The following is a 25,685-nucleotide window of genomic DNA, read 5'->3' as shown; positions in this document are numbered from 1 at the left end:
AACACCTCTCCCACATGTCCCCCATCTATCCGTTACTTTCCCCCCTCCCATTATTTAACCGTCTTGTTGGTAAACATGACATAACATGTGATAAGATCTGTTCAAGAGGCTATGCACACTCACCCTTTGCCCAGCAGGCTTCAGCATTTTTGACACCATCATCACTCCGCAAATTCTCAAGAGACATCTTCACCAAAATGGAATGTCATTCACAACAAACCGGGCTTTGCTCAACCCAGCTGAAAAGCAGGACATACCAAAGGCCATTGAACTACTGAAAGCCATCTGGGATCTTCCCTTAATTACCAACAATAAGGATCCAATCTGGACAGCCCAGTGCTACACTCTCCACCTCTTTGGCCGGGTCTGTTTCTGGTTTGTGTGACTGTATATCGACATCACACTCAGCCTTTGGCAGCAACTTGAACATCTCAGTGCTGCTGCACATTTGCTCCTGATCCTCTTCTGGGAAAATCCAAATAGGGGATGATTCATGCCAACACAACTCTACATTGACATTCAGATTGCCATCAAGAATTTTTTTTCTGCATAGCAAAAGAAAAAACTTACAATCAGGGGGGAAAATTCGATATCATTCTCCTCAGAACAGATTGCCTTGAGATTTCATTCGGTATTCTATGCACAATGGTCAGGAATGATGCAAATGCTGACACACTTCAGCTATCAACCCGATTATCACATGTCACTGAAATTCAAAACATACTTGCTCACCATCCAGAATGGGACCGGAGCCCATAGCATTTGAGGTTACCATCCCTTCAAGAACTGGAAAAGGAATCACAGCATATTGACCATATCACACCCGGACTCTGGAAGGGGGAGGTGAGCATCAAAGATGTCCTCCCCTTGACATGTTGGTTAAATGGGCATTCATTCGCTGTGGCACTTGACAATAAAATCCCCCAACTAATCAACAACATCACTGCTCATGAAGGGATTGACATGCTCTCACCATTTGGACAACTGATTGTGAAACTCAATATACAGCTGTTTTCAGCTTTGTTGTCACGTGACCCTGTTTTTTTGGTTCCGTCATGCTCGCTGCCCGAAAACAGGCCCTGACAAAGAGTCCACCATATCTCAGCAACCGCATGAGCTAGTCACTTGCAGTTTGCTGCAAAACGTTCATACATTTATTACGCCCGGACCTTTTCTAGTGATAATGATATTTCTCATTTCTCATGATTTTAGGTTTTACCCCTTTGTGCATGATTTTCTCAACAATGGCTGGACAGAATGTGCTGAAAATTAGGCTGAGAGAAGTTGGAATATGTCCCTCGGGACCTTTTTTTTCTTTAGTTGAAATGTTGCGTTTTTTAACTTTCTATCACTCAATCATTCTTTTTGGTAACACAAATCCATTGTGCATAGTTTTCTTGATAACAACTGTGCAGAATATGGTGAAACTTATGCAGAAATCACTTCACCCATGTATCCCAGGAAGTTAATCCATTGTGTTTTTTTTTTATCATTTACACATTATGTGTACATGCTCATCCAGTCAGCTCATTCCGCCTAGTGCCTAACTCCAAGTGCTCAATCACCCGTGATGGCTGGCTAAAGCCCCCCCCCCCTCACGTTGTTCAGTGAAGTGTACAAGCATCCCCAGTTAGAATTGACGTTCAACTAACTGTTTCTCTATACACGGTAGGCATTATGAAGGGGAAGAATCTGCGACATCTCTCAAGGAGAAGCGGCCTGGTGAACTATCCCCTGGACTGGTTGAAGCACTCTCCATCCCTCCCCTCATTCCCCCTCCATGGCTTATTGCCATGCAACCATTTGGCCCCCCGCCAAGTTACCCTACACTTCGGATACCTGGGTTGAATGTGCCAATCCCAGAAGGGTAAGATTTAGAGTTCAGACATCCCCCGTTGTGCAATTGTCACCATCTGCGGCCCTGGAGCTCGGAGCACAGAGGGTGTTTCAACTCCTGGACATGACAGCCGATCTACACTGCTCCGTTCAGGGTCCAGAGAATGGCATCTTCCGTTCTGCTCGTCTTCTCAATTTTTCACTGTAACGATGTCAGGCAGAGGTGGTAAATCCAAAACTAGTAAATCCAAAGGTCATAAATCAAGGCTGGCGATGCTCTGATCAGCAAAAAATACTCAGCAAGCTGAGATGCCAGATTCCTTTTCTGGCGAAGCTTCCGCCACCATCACTGCTCCCACTGCCTGCCCACAACCACACTACATTCCTCCCCCCCAATCACCTCCATCAAATATGGACATGGCAATGCATGATCCTGTTGGCCTGAATGCTTTAGCGGCAGCAGCTACCGCAGTGGCCATGGAACCAGAGATGCTTTCTAACAAATATTCACACATGCCCCAACCGTCCGAAGCATATTATCAGGCCTCCCCAGATATGGGCCCTGTGCTGCAGGTGACTACAGAGAATCGCATTGAAATACCTGATATTACAAGCATGGTAGGTAAGTGAACATTGAATTTTTCAGGAGATTCAAATTTATATTTTTTGATCTTAGGTGCATCCAATGGCCTGTCCTCAGGAGACAAGCTACCACAGCGTAGTGAAAGTCCTGAACTGCCTGAGCCCCTCGAGATTACCTATATGGTCAACATCGGAGGCAAATTCAAATGCTGCTGGATGCCAAGTACCAAGAAGTACAAGAAATGGCATGCTGCCATCATTCAGGCCTCAGGATTTTCAGAGATGCTCACTTTCAAGCATGAACTATCATGGAAAATGTACACAGTGCCAAAGAACCAAGATCCGGTTGCAGTCGACAACAAAGATGATTACAAAATGATGGTTGGCAAAGTTGAGAAAGCAAGGGCAAAAAAGGAGCCAACAGTTGCGATAATTATCAATAATTTGGTATGTTAATCAACAAGAATATCTGAACTAGCCAGTCATTGATTGGATTTATTGTTTAACAGCCCCCAAAAGACAATACTGAATCATCTCGAGGCAACAAGCCAATTCGTAAATCAAAGAAGGCCAGGGTCGAGCAGCCAGACTCACCAGACTCAACCTCTGAATCCAATTCGGACTCTGAGTCTAAGCAGTGCAAGATTCCAGCAGGAATGCCATCAACCCACAAGTTAGAAGAGCTCATCAAACAGAGGAATCCTTTCTGCGAGTCTCACATGGAGCACTGCCATGTGTCAACGGCTTGTGGTACTGATGGATATCATGTCATTCTAACCAAGTTGAACATCAAGCAGTGGGCACAGTCAATTGTATGTACATTTTCCAAATGATATTTCATGAATTCATCACTTAGTTACAGAGTCTGGGCACTTCAAACCTCCAGTCTATTTCTTGAAAGACCGCATGAAACCCAAGCTACAAGTCCCTCCACCCGGCAAGCCAAACAAGGGGGTGTGAAATCTACATCGCAATCTCCAATGTCCGTTGACCCACCTCCGAACCCTGGATCAGGGTCAGCAGGTATGGTCGTCATGGCCAATCCCATCCAAGGCAACATTCCGGTCAATTGGCCTGCGATGTATTCCACATTCCCTCCAATGTATCCACCACCATCCTATTACTTTCAGGGTCCTGCCCCCTTCCCCCCCATGAATGGTTACCCAGCACCTAGCCGCTATAGCCCCAGTGCTCATGGACAACTTAGTTACCACCAACGGCAGGGAGGGACCTTGTGGATGCTTGTATCAAGCAGTGATGATTTTACACCCCCATCCTCAGCGTTTCCCACTATTGGGGACTGGTTGCAGGGCCTTGAGGAGGATGCGGGCTTCAACCCGGATCAATTGCAGTTCACTCAATATGCTGCACAACTCAACCAACTAGGGTACTACCACCTGGATGTGCTAGCAGCAGCTTGTCAGGAAAAAGGGCTTCATGAGCTCGGTGTTGACATCCTCCCTGGTCTTTCAGCGAAGCTGTGCTGTGCAATGCGCAGTGAATTTAAGAAAGTTTCACAAAAATTTATGCGCAGCAAAGGTTACTAAGTCTTCCCACCTCCTGTACTTTACCGCATTCAATGCACATATATTGGACACACAGCTAGTTTACAAGTATCCAGAATCTCTGAACCAGCCCTGCACATCCTGAGCTGAAATGGTATGGTAGATATCGCACAAATGATTCTCTACAACTTCATCACTTTCTGTACTCATGATTTCCCGCAGCAACACCCCATGACGATGTAAAATATGCTTGAATTTAGAGAAAGATTCTTCAATCGGGTTGAAGTCAGGAGAATATGGAGGAAGGAAAGCAATTTACAACCACTGAGTAACATGAAGGTCACTAAGAAAACATTTGAGAATAAACTGTCAGCATACTGTCTCTCAATCATACGCTGGATGGAAGGATGTTTGTGAATTGAGCAATTGTCCATCACAATCACGGAGTTCTTGAATGGGTATGGGTTCATTTTTTTCAATAATTTGCGGATGAAGCGATGAAAGTGTTGTGTGTCATAAGAACCATTCCATGCTTCAATACAGAGTGGACCATCCAAAGATAGCCCAGGAAGTACTGAGAATCTATATGAAAAACCCAAGGGTTAGTTCATCAGTGATTCAGGTAAACATGTGCCCACCTTTTGCCTTTTGCATGGCTTGAATGAACAATGGCACGGCATCCCTTTCGTGCCCATCCTCTGATCCGAAGAGTGGTACACTTGTCAACAGCAGTCTCATCCACAAAGACAAACTGATCTGGAAGGTAGGTATCAAGAACATGCTTGTGCCACTCTATGCGCCTTTCCTCATTGCATTATGAGCTTCACGTTGCATCTCAATGTTGGAGGAGTTGTGTCAGGGCGTGGGAAAACGTTACCGTGACTCGCCATCGGCAACCGTTAAGGTCCGCTACTCCAGCGTAACAGCCCGTTAAGGGTGGGGATGACAATCGCGGCGAAATGGGGTTTCGGCTTCAACAACTCGTTCGTGAGCGTTGCACCTCGTACTTGATGCGGCCCCGATATTTCAGAGGGAAGAGGGTGCAACTGAGTCAGACAGGGAGTGCAGGGGGTAACCCTAGTTGATTTTCGAACTCCAGTATGAGGTAGTATACAACCGGTATTTAAGTGTAATGGAATGAATAGAAATAGGTTGCCAGATCTCACGGAGATTGCGGGCGGGCTTAAGAAGGAACAAATACAAACAAAGAGTGTGGGAGGAGGACAGCCGTGCATGGCCATCAAGAAAAACAAGTGTGATAAGGAATGACTCATAGGCCCGTGATGGGCTGTGGAACAGGTAGCAGTAACAGGGAGGGGTGATGGGCTTGTCCAGGCAGTGTTGGGTGGGCAGTGGAGTTGACGGGGTCGAAGCAGAGAAGGGAGAAGGTGTGGGGAGTGGTCACCTGACCGTGGGAATTGCCGGGTCGTGACAAGTTGCGAAATAATACATAAATGAGTACTGGTATCATACATACCTTCTTCATGGTGTATTGTCAGGGACTCGTCCGGGGTCAAGGGGGCCCGGGTGTAGTGTCCGGGGCTGAGAGCCTGGCAGGGGGTGGATCAGGCATGCGTACTGACAGGCCTGATGCGGGACAGTGGTCCCTGGCCACTTAGACTGAAGTGGAAAGTTGAGAAGAAGGCTACTTCTTCAGTTCCCACTTCAGGTTCGTTTATATACATGCGGCTTAGATCACATGACGGGTGCCACATCACCCTCGCACACAGCCATAACCACCCGGGTATCTCTGTGGGAGATCCCGAGGGCATCCGGTGCAGGCGCGTGTACTGGGCACAGCAGGAAGTCGCCCAAGGTGCCCGGGCCAGGTACATGGTGGGCATGCTGCAGATGGGTCAATGGTACATTGATACAGAGAGAGTCATCCATGTAGAATAAAGAGAGGATAAAGAAGAAGTAAGATAGGGAGAAAGTGAGGAGGGAAGAATGAGGAGGGAGGAAGGGAAAGGGGGAGGAGGTAAGGAAGGGTGGACCAGCAGGGTACCGGGTCAGGTTGGGCTGGGTGGAGCCGGGTCAGGCAGGTGTGCCCTGACATCACCCCCCCCTTAAGCCGCTTCGCCTCGAAGCAGCCAGGTGGTTCTCCCTTTCTCTCCCTGGGGCTTGGGGGTGCGTCTTGTGAAATTCTTCAATCCAGTCGGGGGCATGGGCTAGGTGGTCCCGCTGGAGCCATTGGTTTTCAGAGTTCGGCCAGCCAGTGAACTTTACCAGATACCAGAGTTTCCGGCATAGCCACTTAGAGTTCAATATCTTCTTCTTCTCCTTCTACTAGTTTCGGGCCTGGGCGTGGGTCAGTGGGTCTTTCTGCAATACCGTCTGGGAGGTGTGGCCTGATGTTCGTCACGGACACGACTGGGTGGATTCCCTTCTGCTGGGCGGTGAGCTGGAGCTTAACGGTGGCTGGGGAGATGACTTGAGTGATCCTAAAGGGGCCAAGCCACTTGTGGTCCAGTTTTTTAGTCAGATGGTTGGTCGTGTAGTTGTGGGCATTGAGCCAGACTTGGTCACCCTCTCGATACTTAGGGGCCGGGTCACGGTCCCGGTCGTAATATCATGCCATCTCGTCCGCTGCATGCTCTAGGGCTGCCTTTGCCTCCTCTTGCATGTTCATCATCCTTGACGAGAATGCATCAGTGGCTTCCACCTCGGATGTGTGTGTGGGTTCTGTCCCCATCCTAGGATGTTGGCTGGTGTCGAGTTCAAAGGGGGTTCGGTGAGTGGAGGAGTGAATGCGGTTGTTGTAGGAAAATTCTGCTAGCGGGAGCCAGTCCGCCCAGTCGTCTTGGCGGTGGTTGACGAACACCCGGAGGTAGGCCTCGATCTCTTGGTTGACCCGTTCCGTCTGTCCATCCGTCTGGGGGTGGTAGGGCGTTGAAGGGGTCAGCTTGACGCCTAGGAGGTCTGCGAGCTCCTTCAAGAAGCGGGAGACAAAGGTGCTCCCCCTATCGCTGAGGATTTCCTCAGGGAGCCCATGGTGTCTCCAGACATGCTCCAAGAAGAGTCGTGCGATACCCTCCAAATCCACAGTTGTCACGGTGGGGACCACGTGGATGCGTTTGGACAGCTGGTGTTAGAATGGGCGGATTCGGACGACTCCGGAGTGGAATCGGAGACTTATCATGGAAGGACCTTGGCCTCAGCGACTCAGGCGGAGCGCTGTGCCATTGCTGGTTGTCCTGGGGGTCCCTAATTTCGGATCTAGCAGAGGGAAAGTCTCTTGGGGGAATTCAAGTCGATTTCGGACTGAGGTTACAAGTTACTAGGTACATTGTATATAAGGAGGGGTCCGGAATCAAAAGGAACAAGGGTAGGACAAAAGGAGACAAAGGGAGATGGAAAGAGGAACAACACCGAGGGTCAAGAGTTTGACTCAATGGTGTTTCCCAAAGGAGGAATGAAGGGCCAAGGCCCAAGAAGGAAGGAAGGAGGATGGGAGTCGGGAATGGCTAGCTGACTGAATGGAAAGGAAGCAGCAGCCCAAATAGGAATGAGGGAGAATAGCGGAATTGAAATGGACAATGCAATAGTTGCAAGGTCCGGAGTAAGTCCGGAAAGTCCGAACTCGGAGGTGAAACTCCGGAATATTGGCAAAGGTAATTAAATGGAATGAGCTAACCAATACAATGGGTATAAGCGGAGGTGGGGTCAAAGTCCGAGGTCAGAGCTAAGACCGGAGGTTCCGGAGACGAGACGTGAACGGGATACCGGAGCGGAGGTCCGGAGTCGGGAGCATAGGTTTTGCGTACTCGTCTGGAAGGTGTCGAGGTTGGGGTCGGACCCGGAATGTTCCGGAGTCGGACCGAAGGTGGTGTCCGAGCCGGAGGTGGGATAACCTCTTGGGAGTCGGCAAGAAGGTGACGGAAGGGAAGTAGGGCTCCGGAAGTCGGAGTTCGGAGTTCCGGGAGCCTGGAGCGGAGGTCAGGATTGTATGGATATGACAGCCGGTCCACTATGACCAGGATGGCATTGTATCCCCTGGACTCTGGGAGCTCCCCTATCATGTCCACTGAGATGACCTGCCAACGATGGGTGGGGATCTTATTTGGGGTAAGCTTCCCGACCTTTCGTGAAGGGAAGGACTTGACGCAATTGCAGGTGTCGCATCCACGTACATATCGCCCGACATACTCAGCCATCCGGGGCCACCAGTAGTCACGGGAGACGAGTTCCAGGGTTTTCCATCGCCCTGGGTGCCCTGTCGCCCATGAGTTGTGGTGTAGCTGTACCAGATCATGGCGGAGTTGGGGGTCTTTTGGGACATACACCCTTCCCCGGTACAGGATCAGGTCACCCTGCTTCTCCCATTCATCCGACCTTAATGTCCCTTCTCCCAGCTCTCGCATGGCCTTCACTACCTTCTCGTCATGGTCCTTTGCCTCATGTATCCTTCCCAGAATACCCGCCTCTTCACCTTCCACCGAAACTGCCTCTGTCACGCAGGCTTCGAACCAGGCGGGTTGGAGAAGAGTTAGCCCCTCGTTGTCGTCTCTCCCCTTCGGGTGGTCAGCACGACAGGAGAGTGCGTCCGGCTGTCACGGCCATGCATTCCGGCCCGTTAGCCGCCCATCCCGATGCCGCCCGAGCCCGTTACCGCTATGCGAGCGTGAGCGCGAGCCCCGACCTCAGCCCTATCCTCCCTGAGGGCTCCCTGCTCACTCCCCCACTTGCCCCTAGGCTCCCCTACACTTGGCCGACTCCCCCACAGCCACACCGACCTCCCTGCCCCGAGTCCGCCTCTGGTACCGACCTAGCGTGACTCCGCGACATCGCCTACTCCGCTATGATACCATCGCCGCTATCGCGGCCCTACACCCCTTCGTTTATTTATCTGTTATTGTTTGTTTTGACCCTCGGTCATTGCCGGCCGCGGTGCGGCCAACCCCGCTCTTTGTTCCTATTTGCTTCCGGACCCTTCGGCCTTCGGCCCGGGTCCGCTTCTATTCATTCCACCTTCATATATATATCCTGTATACTACATTATAGTACCTTAGCTCTAATATCAACTTGACCACGACCCCAAGCCCTGACCCCAACAAGGCAGCCCCAGTAAGTTCGAAATGAGGGCCAAGAGACAACTAGGGGGCACAGCACTCCCTTTAGAGTTGCTGAGGCATCGCGGCCATCGCGGCCCTTAGCGGTCCGCATCGGCAACCTTCGGTGCCCGACCCCGGATCAGTATCTAACACCGGCTTCCCCATGAGCTTCCCAGGATGGTGGACGAGGGTGAAGTGGAAGTGGGAGAGGAAGAGGGTCCATCTAGCTTGGCGTCGATTCAGCCTCTGGGCCATCCGGAAATAGCTCAGGTCGCGGTGATCGGTGTAGATCTCAACCTTCTCTTCAGCGCCTTCTAGGAAGTGCCGCCACTCTTCGAGGGCTCGGACAATCACCAGCATTTCCTTGTCATACACTTCGTAGTTGCATTCTACATCCATGAAACTTTTGGACATGAACGCTACCGGGTGGAACTCCCCGTCCGACTGGAGCTGGGAGAGGACTGCACCGGTTGCGAAGTTCGAAGTGTCGCATTCGAGCTTGAAGCGGCCGGAGTCTGAAGGGAAGGAGAGGACGGGTGCAGTGGTGACGGCTTCTTTAAGGGCTAGGAAGGCACCGTCCTCATCTGGGCCCCAATTCCAGGCTTGGGTTTTCCAGGTCAGCTTATGGAGGGGGCGTGCTTTCTCTGAGAAGTCCTTGATGAACCGGTGATAGAAGTTCACGAACCCTAGGAAGGACTGCACCTCCTTCACTTTGGTTGGGACCGGCCAGTCAAGAATTCCACGGACTTTCACAGGATCCATTACCACGTTGCCCTCAGAGATGACGAGGCCCAAGTACTCGATCCGTGTCCGCTCGAATTTACATTTCTCGGGCTTCAGGAAGAGGTTCCTCCTCCACAGCGTCTCCAGGACCTCCCGTACTACCCTCCGGTGTTCCTCTAGGGTCGCAGTGAAGATGAGGATGTTGTCCATGTAGCAAATGACGACTTCCCAGTCGATGAAATCCCGAAGGATGTCATTCATCATGGTCTGGAAGGTCACGGGGAATTGCACAGGCCGAAAAACATCACCATGGGTTCAAATAACCCCCAGTTGGTCACGAACGCTGCCTTCCACTCGTCCCCATCTTTGATCTGGACATTGTTGAACCCCCAACGTAGGTCCAGGGCCGAAAAGTACTTGGCATTTCGAAGGTGGGCAAGAACATTTGAGATGAGGGGGAGCGGGTACGAGTTCTTGACCGTGATCTCGTTCAGTTTCCGATAGTCTTGGACTAAGTGCAACGACCCATCCTTCTTCTTGACAAAGAAGACTGGCGCCCCCATCGGGGATTTGGATGGGCGTATACACCCGTTCTGCAGGTTCTCCTGTAAGAACTCGTCCAGTTCTTTCTGCTCGGGTCGCGAGAGAGGGAAGGTCTTTCCTCTGGGTAGCTTCGCATCTGGCACCAGGTCTATGGCATGGTCCCAGGGCTTTTGGGGGGGTAGCTGATCAAAGGCTTCCTTAGAGAACACGTCCCAGAAGTCCTGGTAGTGCTCTGGTACCAATGTCTCGAACGGCATGGGCTCTGCCCCCGGGTCGTGGGCCTCATGGGCCATCTGCTGAGATGGCATCGTGGTCGCTCTCAGGTTGTGTCCCCACTCCAGGGGGATGATCGCAGCATAGACCCCGTCCCCGGGCTCTACCGTGAGGTCTTGGTCATCTCCCACTCACGGCCCCCTGCAGGAGGATGGGCAGCGGGACATGACGACCTTCTGTCATGCCCAGTCCACCTCTGGGTTGTGATGCAGCAACCACGAGTGCCCTATGATGAGGGATTGGCATCCCAGGTTTGCAACTGCAAAGTGGGCCCATTCTGTATGTCGTCCGAATGTCAGGAGGGCCTCCAGTTCTTCGGTTATGGCCCCATTCTCGTTTGGGGTGCCATTGACGTTGCGGACGGGTATGGGCTGTGGGAGCGGGGTGGTCTCAAGCCTGTGCTTCCAGACGAACTCAGGGCTCACGAAGTTCCCAGTGGCCCCTGAATCCAGGAGGGCTGACACTGATACGGGGGCGAGAGAGGTCAGGGCGGTCAACATCACCGTGAGGTTGAGTGATCTGGGGGATTGTTTGGAAAGGACATAAATGGCGGGTGGAGACACTGCTACGTGTCTCTCACTTCTGTGGGTAGAGGATGCACTTTTCCTCTTTTTCTTTGCGATAACTCGATGGAATTTCTGCAGTGGCATTGACTCATGCACGTTGCGGTATTTACATGGGTTATCTTCTACAGGCGGCCAGGGTGCATCCCTCACCGGTCGCCTTCCTGAAAATCCTCTTCCTGGGGGTCTGGCCCCATCTCTCCCTCTTCTGCCTCTGGTCCCTCACCCAACTGCCTCTTCAGCCCTTCCATCAAAGCTCATAGGTCCTCCAGATGCAGGCGTCGGACTCGGTGGACCTTGGGGTGCGGGCACTCTCATGCGACATGGCCCGGGGCGTTGCAATTGTAGCACAACCCCTTCCATCTTTGGTCAGTCCTCGATCAGTCGAGGTCCATTGGTTGTGGACCTGTTCCTGACGTGGGACGGGTTGTGGGGGTTGGGGGTGCAGGTGCAGGCACAGGTCATGAGGTGGTGGGTGTGGGCCGCATGTAGGGGGGGCGGTGGCTGGAGGGGGCCTGGTTGGTGGGAGTGGGGGTCTAGGTGGGGGTGCTCGTGACTGGGTGGCTTGGAAACGTCGCCACTGGTTGTCAAGGAGGGTGGCCTCGCGTTTCCATTCAGCCCAGGTGGTGGGCATAGGGCAGAGACCGTAAATGCTCTCACGGAGCCGGGCGTTGATTGCTTGCTCGAAGCGGTCAACCAGCCCTACATCACCCAGTCTTGAGGCAGGCCCTAATATCTCGAACTCCTGGATGACCTTGTCCACAGAGTCGCTTCCCTGTCAGATGGCCGCCAGCTTCTGCTCGGCGGTGGCTTCCCAATTTGGGTCCTGGAACATGTCGTTGAGTTCCGTGTTGAACTCATCCATGGTGAGTGCTGGGGACCCTGCCGTCAGCAGCGAGATCGTGCATTGCATTGCCCATGCTCCTGCCGGTCCTCCCTTCATGTAGGACAACACAAAGAGAATCTGGGAGAGGGCGGTGGGGAACTCGGACGAGCGGACGTGGAAGTAGATTCCACATTTGGCTTTGAAACGGTCCAGATCCTCGCTGGCTCCCGAGAAGGGCGTGGGGGGGCGACCTTAGGTGGCTTGGGTCTGGGGGTGGGTGTGGGTGCAGGTGCAGGGGTGGGTGCTGAAGGAGAGAACGAAGGAAGGTCAGTTGGGAGGTTCAAACGAGACCACTACCAAGCTGTTCCCTGGTTCTGTAGTTAGGATGGGGAAGTGTACTAGTGTTATTTATTGTAAATATAGTACCAATCCAAGTGTTTTGGCTAATTCTATTTTTATGGGTTAGTTTTAAAGTTCCTGGGAATTGACTGACAGATAAACCGAGCCCTGCGGAGCTGTTTCTTTATTGAAATTTCTTAATTTGTCTAGGTGTAATTCTGTGTAGCGTTGTTTAATTTGGATTTAAACTTGAATTTAATCTTCTACTTAGTGAAGTTTCAAAGATTCTATTCAGTTAATGAATTTGGATTGTGTCTGGAGTGGCCCTTGGGTTTGTTTTATTTTTGTCTTATTTTATTGCTTGTTTTAAAAGTAGCAAGATAACTGTTTTGTGTTTACACTTTGAAATCTGGAGTGTTAACCAGCTCTCCTGTTGAAATATCTACTTAATATTTCTCTCCTTAATTGCTGCCTTTTACTACAGTGGCAATCTTAACTGTATATCACTTTTTCGCACTGGAGTGACAACCAGAAATGCTTGAGAAAAATAATACTCCATTTTCTTACTTCTCTGAGGGGGGCGAAAAGTCGCAGAAAGGGTCTCCCTTTTATACTCCTTGGGTCGCCTTCCTTTTTCACGCTCTACCTTCTATTTACAGGATTTATTTACAGTGTATTTTTCTCAAACTGAATAAAAAATGAAATTTTCACACTATAGTTCTACTGCGCTTTTGCTGTGCTGAACTGCGGTTCTACTGCGGTCAGACTGCGCCTAGAATCCCTATTGTCCTCCCTCACCTAAGCTATTTTAATGGTTAATTAGAACTTGGCTGCGCTGCATTTGCCGCAGTTACCTATTTCAAATTCCCTATATATACCATTAAATTTGCTATGACTCGATGATTCTGAATTCAAACTTCGCATTACTATGCATACGGCTGTGCTGAGACCTTCAGCTGATTTATTCCATTTTTATTTAGTGACATTTAGTTAAAATGAGACTGAAATGGTAAATGAGTGAATCATTCAGGTTTAAAACTGAAAGAAAAAGTTGCTAGTAGTCAAGAATTACTCAAACGAATGTGTTATAGCTCTCCACCTCATTAGAATATCGTTCCCTAAAATTCCCGCCATGGTCCGTCGTAGTTTAGTGGTTTTCGTGAATTTCGTTCATATTCCCTGATTCCCCTTTGTATTATCACATCCTAATCCTCCATATGTATTGTTCGTTGTTATAGTAGGTCGTCCTTGAAGATATCATATTTTTATGTATTTTATTTAGGACTCTGGACCTCTTGAAGCTGTTTTCCCGCGCGTTTTCAGGTTTCTAACTTCATGTCCCTATATCTCATTCATTTCTGGATGTTTTCTCACGTTCTTGGTATCATAAATTTTCATTTATTCCCACCTTTCCAATGGTACTAAGGTTGTGTCCTATTTCCCGGTATTCGTTGAGTTAGCAAAAGTTCGCGCGCACATTCGGTAATCACATGCATCGTTCCCATAGTCGTTTGTATGCGGGCGCCATTTCCGTTTAATTGTTCGGGATTTATGATATGCACGAGTTTTTATTTCTTTCATATGGGCTTCTGTGATTTATGATTTTTCCCTCATGATCTAAGGTTGTTTTGCACTTTCCGTGCTTTGTTTTGACCAGGCTCTTCCTTATTTGGACGGAAATTGGTCTTCGCGATCTGCCGAAGTGCGGATCTCGGTTCCGACAGCCGGTTCCCTGTGCATCGCCACCCTCATGTGTCATTACACATGATGCGGATTTCTATATTCCCGTCATGGGTATAACTTCACAACGGGTAGACCGTTTGGGCTGAAAATTTGCATAACTATAGTTCCCCATTTTTAATAATTTCCGTGTAAATTTCGTTGTATGTTTTAATTATGGATCCTACGCAAACATCGTCTTTTCCCTGAGCTCGGACTTTTGATGTTGCTATTCCCGTTATTGGATATCTCATTAACGCATGATCCTTTTATTATGAAAATTTGGGAGGATTAAGATTAGATCCCTTGCTTTCTAATGGCCCATCAAGCTTGTCTCGGTCGTTACTGGTTAATTTTTACGCTTGCCTTTTAGATATTGTCCTCGTTTTGCAGGAGTTTTAGTCATATCTCCGTCGTTTATGGGTAGTTTCCCCTGTAATTACTCTCATTGGGTCCGTTTGGGGGACATCTACATTTCCTATTATAAACACGACTTTGAATTTTGCATTAGTTCCTGAGGAATCCTTGTTCCGTGGTACTTCCATCCTTGGCTACATGTGCGGACGTGGGAAAGTAGTTTCCGTGGAGGTTCTCTGATTGTTTTTATAGTCAAATCCTGGTCGATTGTCCTAATTCTTGTTTTAATATTTGCTATAAATTCCCCCGGGAATTCCGTCTCGTTGATGGTAAGCTTGAAGTATTTTTGCTATTTTTCTTTCTTTCGATTTATCGCGTATAGTCATAAAAATTCGTAAAAATTCGTGTCCTTCTGTTTTCTCATATCTACTTGTCGTATGAGGTTTTGTGATTTATCTGGCATATTTCCATAATGGGTTTCCATAGTGTGACCGTTATTTCTCCTACAGCGCGGGTGCAGACGCAGGAGCGGGTGGGGGATGGTTAAGGACTTGGTTCTCCACAATAGCCTGCAGTTCCTGGAACGAGGCTAGGAGGTCATCATACTGTTCTTCCGTCACCATGGCAGGGGAGGCAGGGGAGGCGGGGGAGATGAGGTTGAAGCCTTCTTCTGCTGTCAGGGACTTGTCTGGGGTCGAGGGGGCCTGGGTGTAGCATCCGGGGCTGAGAGCCTGGCGGGGGGCGGATCGGGCGTGCGTACTGACAGGCCTGATGTGGGACAGTGGTCCCTGGCCACTTAGACTGAAGTGGAAAGTTGTTATTATCATTAAAGGAGAAATATTGTACTACTTACCTGAAGTGGAAAGTTGAGAAGAAGGCTACTTCTTTGGTTCCCACTTCAGGTTCGTTTATATACATGCGGCTTAGATCACATGACAGGTGCCACGTCACCCTCACACACAGCCGTAACCACCCGGGTATCTCCGTGGGAGATCCCGAGGGCATCTGGTGCAGGCACACGTACTGGGCACAGCGGGAAGTCACCCGAGGTGCCTGGGCTGGGTACATGGTGGGCATGCTGCAGATGGGTCAATGGTACATTGATACAGAGAGAGTCGTCCATGTAGAATAAAGAGAGGATAAAGAAGAAGTAAGATAGGGAGAAAGTGAGGAGGGAAGAATGAGGAGGGAGGAAGGGAAAGGGGGAGGAGGTAAGGAAGGGTGGACCAGTGGGGTACCGGGTCAGGTGGGGCCAGGTGGAGCCAGGTCAGGTGGGTGTGCCCTGACATTTTGCCATTCATGCATTGTGGGTTTTTCGGGTTGATCTTGAGCCTTTTCCAGGTATAACCGGATTTAGGATGGATGTAGCACCTTAGACACATGTGCCTTGAATGAGCAAATTGCACCACTAAGGTATGTTTTTCACTTTTCCCCCTTTTCTTTTACTTTTCTTTAGGTAATGTATAACCCAATATATCGGTACTGTAACCTTGATGTAAACAAAGAAGTTTTGAATTAGGGAGTATATAAATTTTTAAGAAAGAGGGTGCAAGTAGATCAAACAAATAATCAAAAAAGGAAAAAAAAAATCAAACAAAGAGCGGAATTGTGTATGTACATTAGGTCATGATCGACCTTTTGTAAAGAAATTTCGGAAGAGAAAATGAAGAAAAGAATGATGGAAGGGTGTTGCCATGCTGATCCGGATGGATAGCACCCATTACGGAGCCAAACCCACCCTTACTTGCTCGCTACTTCCCCAAGCCATGTCTTTTCATGCAAGACAGTGAAGGGAAGAAGGTTGGTTTGTGTCAGGGACCGACCCGGGGTTGAGAGCGCCCGGGTGTATCACCCGAGGCTGAGGGTCCGGTAGGTATGATGCAGGCGCACGTAACAACGGGCCCGAAGCAGACAAGGGTCCCTGGCCACTGAGACTAAAGTGGGAAATGTGTTATTGTTATTATCAGGGGAAGTGTAAGCTACTTGCCTAAAGTGGGAAATGTGAGAAGAAGGTTGCTTCTCAGTTCCCACTTAGGCTGTGTTTATATACATGTGGTTGAAGGCCATGTGGGAAGCGCCACGTCATCCAAGCACACAGCCACCTCCGTCCGGGTACCTCCGTAAGAGGTCCTAGGAGCGTCCGGTATGCGGGGGGTCATCCGGTGTGTCCGGGTTCGGGTGCATTACACTGCAGCCGGGTCAATGGTACATTGATACAAAGGAAGTCGTCCGTGTGATAAGAAAGGAATAAAGAGGAGAGAGAATGGGAAGAAGAAAGGGAAGGGAAAAGAGGGGGAGGTCGGGAGGAGCGGATGGTGGGGCACCAGGTTAGGTGGGGCCGGGTCAGGCGGGTGTGCCCTGACAGTTTGATCTTGTAGATGATCATAGTCCAGATCATCATTAGTGCAACCCCTGTTGGATTATTGAGTGTAAAAATAAAAATAAAAATGAAAAAGTAGAGTTCGACATACTCCATTTTTACTCAAACATGTACCTCTCTCCCAAAGACTCATCGCTAGGAGGTCTCTTCACTGTTTGAGGAGGTTCACAAACTTGGTCTTGCGAGATATCGAGTCTGATTGGAATGGATCCATACAGTTTCAATCGACATGACAGTCGTCGCTCGCTGTGTCCCCAAGGAAAGTACATGTTGTCATCAGAATCATCTCCACTGTCCAAAAGTTGCTGGGGCCATCTGGTCCATTGCTGTGATAGCTGGTTATGAATCCAAATGTAGGCAAAAACCGCACTGCTGACAACAACAGCTAGGACAATCCCTAGGACTGTGGCAAGTTTAACGGTGACAGATGTAGTGGTCATGATTCGGATAGATGATAGATGTACAGCAGACAAACAGATCTGTCGACACTGTGATGGGAGTAAATGAAGAGAAATAAAGGAATGTTTTTCTCGGCTTTTGCCGTTAGTACTACAAACATAAAAAAAAACGAAAGAAAAACACGGGTTCACAGATGCTTTTCAGACCATGTCTGACAGACAACGTCCGGAGACCTGTGTTTGTTAATGGTTATGATTAAGAAATTGTGATATAGACCCTTTTGTCTTACTTGATGTCCTTTGCTCTCTTCGATTTCATCCATCGGTGATTTGTACTCATGGCTAATCTCACTTGTAGTGAGACCATGAATATACAACGTTGGGTGCCATTGCCTATCCTGGTACACAGTCAGTGGGGATCGAGGGACAACTGCTTCAAAGGACTTGATCGATGGTGAGACTTGATTATGTCAACGTCTCTCCTCCGTTCGTGTTCTTTGTCCTTCTTGCCATAACCCGATTATGATGTTGATTGGGTAACCAATGGTATGGTTCCACACCCATTTTCCCCAATCTTGTCGTGGGCCAATCAAGATTGCAAGGATACCGACAAAATAGAATGTAAAGAGAGTCAGAAGGAAAATCTGTAGAGACAATTAGCCTTTTTAGAAGTTATTTGATATGAGACATTACTTAAAATGTCTGCTCCCATGATGTTGTTATGTTTTGGGGTTTGCTCGTCTCTGTTCTCAGCCACCAGCACGCGGCTCTGGTGAACTATGCAACAAGTGAAACAAATTTCGTAAAAGTCACCTGATGTTACAAACTATTTAATTCCTTATCCGGACATTTCGGATGCAGAGTCTTCTGTATTGGGATCCTCCTGTCTTTCTCGTACATGAAACCACCTGAGACTAACAGGTGCTGGAAAGTACAGCTGGCCTTGAGGAGCATTTGTCTCCTTGTACCTGAAGTATTTTCTCGGACCTTCTACTCTCTTGTGGTTTCTATAGTCCCATCTCTCTTCGTATTTTGACACTTCCTTGATTCGTTCATAGAGTGGTTCATAATTTTGCGGTATTGTCTCTCCTCTCTCAATCATTCTTTTGCATTGATTCCACCTCTCCCATACTTCATTCCAAAATTCCTCCTCTCTCTCCTTGTGTGATTGGGAAGTTGCCATGTTACTGAAAGCAACTCCTAAAGTTCGCAAACTCCGCATGTTCCATATTTCCCTCATCACTCTCTATTCCTTCATCATCCACATCCATTTCATCATCTGTGTACTCATCTGACCTTTCCAAACCTTCGCTATAGTCTTCCTCCATATATGCCAAAAAGTTTTCGGCATCTTGTTGCTCAAATTCCTCATCAGACTTAGTTTCAGACCCACTTCCTTCAGACTCATCCTCCTGTAACTCCTCTGAGTCCTCCGATTCTTCCGATTCTTCCCTATTCTCTTTTCCTCTTCTTTCTGCTATGTTCTCTCTCCGTTCCCTATGCCATGCCTCTATTGCATGCCATTGTCCCATTTTCTCCTGAATCTTTTCTAGAACAACTGGTTCAGCTGCATCTCAATAGTAAAATATCTTGACACGTTGCGCTGCTACAGGCTTGGATAGTACTGTACCATCCAATTCAGCAAGGATATAAGCTCCAGATGGCCTTACGGTTACCACGTAATATGGTCCGGACCACCTTAGGGCTCCCTTTTTTCCTTGTTGATTGTCCATGAACTTTTATACACTAAAACCATCGTTCCTTGTGCAAGTGGTTTCCTATATCGTTCTCTCCCATGCTTTTCCCAATATGCATCAGCATTTCGTTTCCTTTGTAAGGCTAGATCTCATGATGCTTGGTCAACATTCATATCTCTATCTTTTAATTGCTCCATTCTTAGACCCAATAAATCGACAGTATCTTTGATCTTGTGCCACTCTAATGTATGCCAGGTTTGCTCTATGATATCTATGACCAACTTCTAACATCCCATTTGCCCTTGGATTTTCTGCAGATATGTGTATGATTGGAACTTTGTACTTCTTAACTAGTACTTCCACTGCGTCTTTGAACTCTGAACCATTATCCATGATAAGTTGAGGTATACAACCATATCGACACATAATGTCCTCAAAAATAAACTAGCAATAGCTTGAGAACTCTTTGTATGAAGCATGCGAGCCTCTAGCCACCCTGATAAGTCATCTTGGGCATCTACGATGTAGTTAAACCCTGCTGCCTTTGGCATATGGACCGTATCTATTGCAAATTTCCTTAAGATGGTTCTGACGTATGTTGGTGATATAGGAATTTTCGGATGGTAACTGGATCTAAGCTGACACTCCTTACACATTTGGCAAAACCAAGTGACAAAGTCATACATTCTGGGCCACCAGAACTTATCTGATAGATTCTTGTATGTGGGGTTTTTGCCTTGGTGTCCCGCTTCATCGTGTGCTTGGCTGCACATGTCCCACCTTGTACCTACATCTTCAACCACTAGTAGTGGAGGTTTAAAACCATTTCGCCTCCACAACCTTCCATCTCCCCAATAAAATCTTCTTGCTTGGGCTAAGATTTTCCATCTCTCTTTCAAATCTGTTGGTAACTTCATGCTACTTAGGTATTCTTCGATTGGTTTGAAATATCCCTCCTCTTATCTGAGGTCTACTGGAATCGGTAATGGCGATTTTTCTGCCTCTTCCGGTGTAGGAGAAATAATATTCAAAGAATAAAACAATGATCTATCAGAATAGTCAACAAACAGGTGACAAGTTCAGACGTTTAACAGATCTCATGATCTTTATGAGACTGGACAGACATTAGAAGATCATTATAAATTATCTACACCCATGTAGCATGAGATTTAATCTACTACAAGCATGCCTAGAACCCGGCATAGGTGTAATATTCAAAGAATATATCCCTACAACAAGAAAATAGCACATAGACAGCAGAATAAGAAGGAACATTGGGAAAGAAATGTAAATATCTCGGGAACCAGTACACTTTTGACTGTAATCTTTTTACCATCTGAAAGAACTGTTTCTTAACTTTATCCACGGTTTTGTTTCATTCTAAAAGCTTCAAAACTGACGGAGATATTGCTCAAACGGCGAAACACCTTATAATTCATATATATTTATTTGCTAATTCTTACAAAAAGTAATGTGACTCAAGGGAAATATATTGGCACCCGGAAGTCTGGCGGACCAAATACCATATGACAGAGTATTCCCCGGCGCGGGCGGACAGTTTTTGATCGCATCAGAAGAGGAGGAAATGCTAAAAAACCGGATCTTGTATATTTTCCCATGATTCATCAAAACTTTTTGATTTTAAGCTCAAATAAATCAGAACAAAGGAATGATTGATGATCTGGATCTCGGATCATAAGCATAAAGTGATTCAGAAGTCCGCGGATCGGTTAATTAATTGGGAAGGCTCTAGAACATTAGTAATGATGCGGCTTCACAAAAAGGGGTCAATTAGAGAACAGTCTAGAAAGTTCCTTTATAGCCGAGTCATTTCTAAAGATAACCGTTCGTAATTAAGGCGGTGTAGAGCATAGCTTCAGCGCTACAAGATCCCGCTAAGATCGGCCCAAAAGACAAAGAAATGAATTACTTATTGCTGAGTCATGTCCTAAGTCCATTATTAAGCTTACACAGCCCAAGCCCCTATATCATTCTAGAACTATCTATAATACAAATGTAGCACATGTAACTAGTGCGAGGCGTGGGAGTAGAGAGGCCTCTGGAAAGCATAAAAGGCCGCCGCTTCTGCCCCCTCTCAAACCTCAGGTAGAAATAAAAGTTTAATTCTCCTCACCAGTGGTTGGTTCGTTTGCTCCAAAAGATAAAAGCAAATATTAGTTGTTAGCTAATATAAAACTAACACGCCACTCTAAGTGTGAGTTAGGGTCAGTTAGACACAGCTGAACAAAAGTGTCATAGTGAGAATTAGTGAGAATTTGGTGGAGGGACTTCTTAATTGAATAATCTCTCAGCAATATTTGGCTATCACACCACAGGAGAAAAGTGAGCGATCCTGAACCTGCTAGATAACTAGCACGCACTCTAAGCGATAGAAAGAGCAGTTTGGTCACTCCTGTATTGAGTAACATTTATTGTGGAATTATTTTATTAGTAGTTTTCCTTCAGTAAATTATCAGGAAAATCATGTCCTACTGAAAAGTGGTATATCTATGTGTAATATTGACTAGAAATCATAGTAAAGTCAATATAAAATTTTATCTGTAGACGATCTATACGTCAGGTGAGATCATTGGGGGGTGTTTATTGTTGTTTAGACAGTGAACAATCATATATTTGGCAACCAAAACACAGTCAGTATGCAAATCAGCACAAACTCTAATATCGTTATTGGACGTAGGAAACTGGTTACATAAGGTGATCCAGCTCCGCTCCTTCACCGGAATGATTTCCGCAGTAAATGTTTCCAAAATTCCTACCCAATTTAAATCCCTTTCGAATTCTTGTTCCACTGCCTTTGGGTATCTCCACTTCACCTCCATTGGGGCACACTGTTCAATCCTATTGTCTATTCTACTCAACTTCTCAATTACCCAGGAAGTCCTAGTTTCTGGTTCTACTTCATCCTTGGAGTTTATTCAACTCCACCGATGAATTGTCTGATTTTATATAGCCATATATTCCTTCCTGTGCACTTCCAGCAAATTTGAATGGATCTTCATAGTCCATTTCCGGTTCTGATTCTTCTGAATCATCCTCAGCTGGTTCTCTTCAGGACAATCCATCTGGAGCTCTGTGTCTCGTGGCAGGAACATGTTCAATTTCAAAGCTGAAGTGTTGTAAATATGTAACCCATTGTGTCATCGGAGCATTGGGCAAGTCAGGATTATTGACCATTTGTATAAGCGATCTAGCATCTACTTTGATCCTAAAATGATAGCCCCAAAGATAGCACCAACAAGCTTTTACTGCCCTGAACACTCCATATAACTCCAATTTTGGTTGCGAATATCTTGCTTCCACTTCACTGAATGTCCGTGATCCAAACTCAATTGGGTACTCTATGTCATCTCCCATTACTTGATATAATACCCATCCAACTCCTGTCTGTGCACTATCAACTGCTAGCATTACTAGTCTGAGGTCCAAGGGCTGTTGATCCTTTGGTAGCATCTTTTTAGCTAATTCCAGATTTAATGGCTTGATTGCCCCAGACTCCCATACTGCTTCTTTCAAGGTGTCCATTGCTTCTTGTGCTTCGTCTGTCCATTGGAAATCTTCCTGTCCTCCTTTTCTTGTATACATAGTTAACAGCTTTGCAATTAAGGCAAAATTTCTGATCCATTTCCATGCAACTCCAACCATTCCTAGGAAACCATGCACTTGTGAAACATTGCTACATGATTTCCATTTCATAATCTTAGAAAGAGTCCTGTGACTCACTCTTTGACCTTTTATGGATACGGTTCTTCTGACTAGATCCAATTTGGGTGTTGCTAGTACAAACTTTTTCCCTGATATGGTTACTCCACTGATTTCAATTCTCGCAAGTAACTCATGTAATGTTGTAATGGGGATTTGCCGGTGCACCCTAAACGAGCCAAATCGTGTAATTCTACTACCCTCAGCAAGCACCTCACATCCATCACATGTAACCCATATCCACTCACACTCCTTACACACTTTCCTATTTTTCCTTATTTTTCTGATTCCATTTCCAGTGTCTAGAGCCCTATGTTTCCACTTCCTTATTGTCATGTGATGCTCTTTCCTTATTTGTTTTATCGGACTCTTCCGTGACCTGCTGTACAGTAGCTAGAGTTATCAGCACCACACTCTAGAGGACCAATATACCCATTCAGACCTGACCCTCAGTGAGATTCCTATCCCCCCTCCTTCCTGTCTTGAGTCTAGTTGGATAGACCCATTACAACGTATGAGCATATTCCCATACAAACTTTCGGATTTCTGAGTTCTCCAGGATACTGGCTCCCTTGTACAATTGGGGAGGCCCCTTCAATGCGATATCATCTACAAATACCCCAACTCGGTCTGACATTCCTTTTATTATGTGATATGTTCTTCGGCAGAATTCCACAACTGAATTTGTAAACCCTTGTGGTAAACACGTTAACTGTTGTGATCCTAAGTTAAAGGCATGGAAAGCTGTTAAGTGCCTGCTTTCTGGGGCTAGTGTACAAGTGTCATAGCCAGAGTACAGATCGGCAATCCCATATATTGAATGTCCTGCAAATTCTTGTGCAAAGTCATCAACATGAGGTGGCAAACCTGCATCCCTGATCGTGACACTATTGAGCTTCTGTAGATCATGCACTAATCGGTATGTTCCATCTTTCTTTTCTACTACAAATATTCTTGATCGATAGGCTGATTGCGATGGTTCATACACACCGCCTTGTTGCCTTTCTCTGATTATGTTGACAATTGCTGATTCCATGCTAAGTGGAAATCTAATCAGTTTCTCCTGCCATGGTTCATGCGCCACTGTACGTATCACATAGTTGGGAAAGTATTCACTACTGAACATGCCTCGCTCTTTACTTGAATAGGCAAAGGCACTTTGGTGTATTCCCACCACATATAGTAACAGATCGACTTCTCTTGATCGGAGAAACCCTTTTGGTGTAGTATTGATTAAACTCACTACCTGTTCTGGAGTAAATTTCTCTGAATAAGCCCTGATGGTGGATCATGAGGTAAATTTGGTAGGTCATTAAGGACAATCTCTTTATACCGAGGTACTGGAGCAGTCGGATCACTGATAGCCACTGGTTTCTTCTTGTCTGCCACTTTCTTGTACCGTGCACCATTAATTTCCTTTGTAAGACATGATATCTTCTCCTCGGCTTCTTCATATGATAATCCCTGGTTCATTACTAGGTTCAGTATATGAGTCTCTAGGTCGCTTTCGAGGCTTTTTCCTGATATATTCCATGCTTGACATATCAGAGACATGTGTGGTCCATTACCTCTCTCACTTTCTAGGCTATAGTTTAGCAATTCATGACAAGGCACTTCCCATGGATCCGAGGATCCTATCTCTAATGCTTCATATATCAAGTTTCCCAGTTTAGGCACAGCTGGGATTTTATTCTTGTTCTTCAGTACTATTTGCATTATTTCGGAACTGGCTTCCCGATTCACCCCATTACTAGGCTCTTCCTCCGAATCGTCTGTTATTTCTTCATAGTATGCACTGTTCGACTTGTAGTAGTTGCTTGCTGCCATTCTGTAAATTTCATCCATCTTTCAATTTTGCAACAATAACACTTATTGAGGGCTTGGTCTTGTCTCCATCAACCCAGGCTTGAGCAACCATTCCCTCCTTTGGTTTATACTCTATAACCACTCCATGGTGATTTAGGAAGGGTTGTCCTAACACCATTCATCTATATCCAATAACCCTTTCTTCTGTTACGAAGAAATGATAATCAAATCTTGCACTGCCTATCCTAATGGGCACTTCTTGACATAGCCCCTTTAGTTCCACTGGACTTCTGTTAATTCCTTTCAACTGAAAATTCCGATACATGGTAGTGTCCATAGGGAGGTTAAGGTCCCTTTGTAGGTCTGCAGACATTATGTTTAACTTGCTTCCAGTGTCAATCAGCATTTCCATTTCAGCGTCTCCAACATACCCTGTAAACTTTCCTGAGGCCATAGCTATGAACTGACGAGGCGTTGCACCTTCACTCGAGGCTTTATACATCATCCTGGGAACCTCATTATAGTCTGCTTCATAATATTCTGAGACTTCATTCTCATCACTGTCATATTCCTCAAAGGATACCCTTTGTATTTCTTGTGCTACTTCATTTTCTTCAGGTCCAGATGGTTTTCTATGCAACTTGGTGACTTCTTGAAGCTTCTTCGTCAAACCTATTGATGAGCCAATTACATCTCACACGCTTAGATTAACTGGTTGTTGCATAATTTTCTCGAAGACTTCTTCAAGTCGAACCGATTCTTGAACTTCTGTAGTGTACTTGAACTGTTTCACTGGTTTTCCTTTCTTCACAGGACCATCTACCATCTCTACATCTTGACTCACTGGTGTATCTTGGGCCTTTTCCTTTCCCTTGTATACCGTTGGTCCATTGGGACTCACTTCTGTTGGCTTTTCTGAGGTAGTTCTAGGTTTCGGTGATGTAATCACTACTTCCAGCTTAAATCTCGGTCTTGTACTACTTGAGGGAGCACTCAGTCTGTTGGCTGGATTGTACCTATTTTTCTTAATAGTCTTGTCTGATTTGACTACTTCAAATGCATTGACTTCCTCAAGTTTATCATCCACTGCCATCACTTCATCTATGTTGAACAAGGATTCCCCATTTTCTACGAGCTCTAGGTGGGCAACTGAGTTGGCTGGAGCCTTTGTCTTGGACTTTTCGCTATTCCAGATCAACTTAGCCATTCCACCCTCAACTAATTTATTGGGCATATCCATTCCATTTGTATGCATTAGAATCCCATCACCACTATACCAGATTAATCCAGCTCTTATTAAGGCAAGAGTCTCTGGACATGCTTGGAGTCCTCCTCTATGGGTGTTCTCCAAACCGCACATCCAGCAA

The 25,685-nt window shown here is 46.7% G+C and overlaps 1 protein-coding gene across 1 annotated transcript; it reads left to right on the top strand.

The window, feature by feature from the left end:
* Positions 1-2,145: 2,145 nt before the first annotated feature.
* EI90DRAFT_3120212 (uncharacterized protein) lies at positions 2,146-3,965 on the top strand (the record flags this gene model as incomplete). The annotated part of the gene is made up of 4 exons (XM_039063294.1): positions 2,146-2,458; positions 2,513-2,865; positions 2,928-3,214; positions 3,275-3,965. 4 exons carry the CDS (start codon positions 2,146-2,148, stop codon positions 3,963-3,965), a joined length of 1,644 nt encoding a protein of 547 aa, XP_038919022.1.
* Between the last annotated feature and the right edge of the window lie 21,720 nt (positions 3,966-25,685).

The sequence above is a fragment of the Cantharellus anzutake genome (genome assembly GCF_015039405.1).
Source record: "Cantharellus anzutake strain C23 chromosome Unknown EI90scaffold_12, whole genome shotgun sequence".
Taxonomy (NCBI): domain Eukaryota; kingdom Fungi; phylum Basidiomycota; class Agaricomycetes; order Cantharellales; family Hydnaceae; genus Cantharellus; species Cantharellus anzutake.
This window is presented reverse-complemented; position numbering and strand designations above follow the sequence as displayed.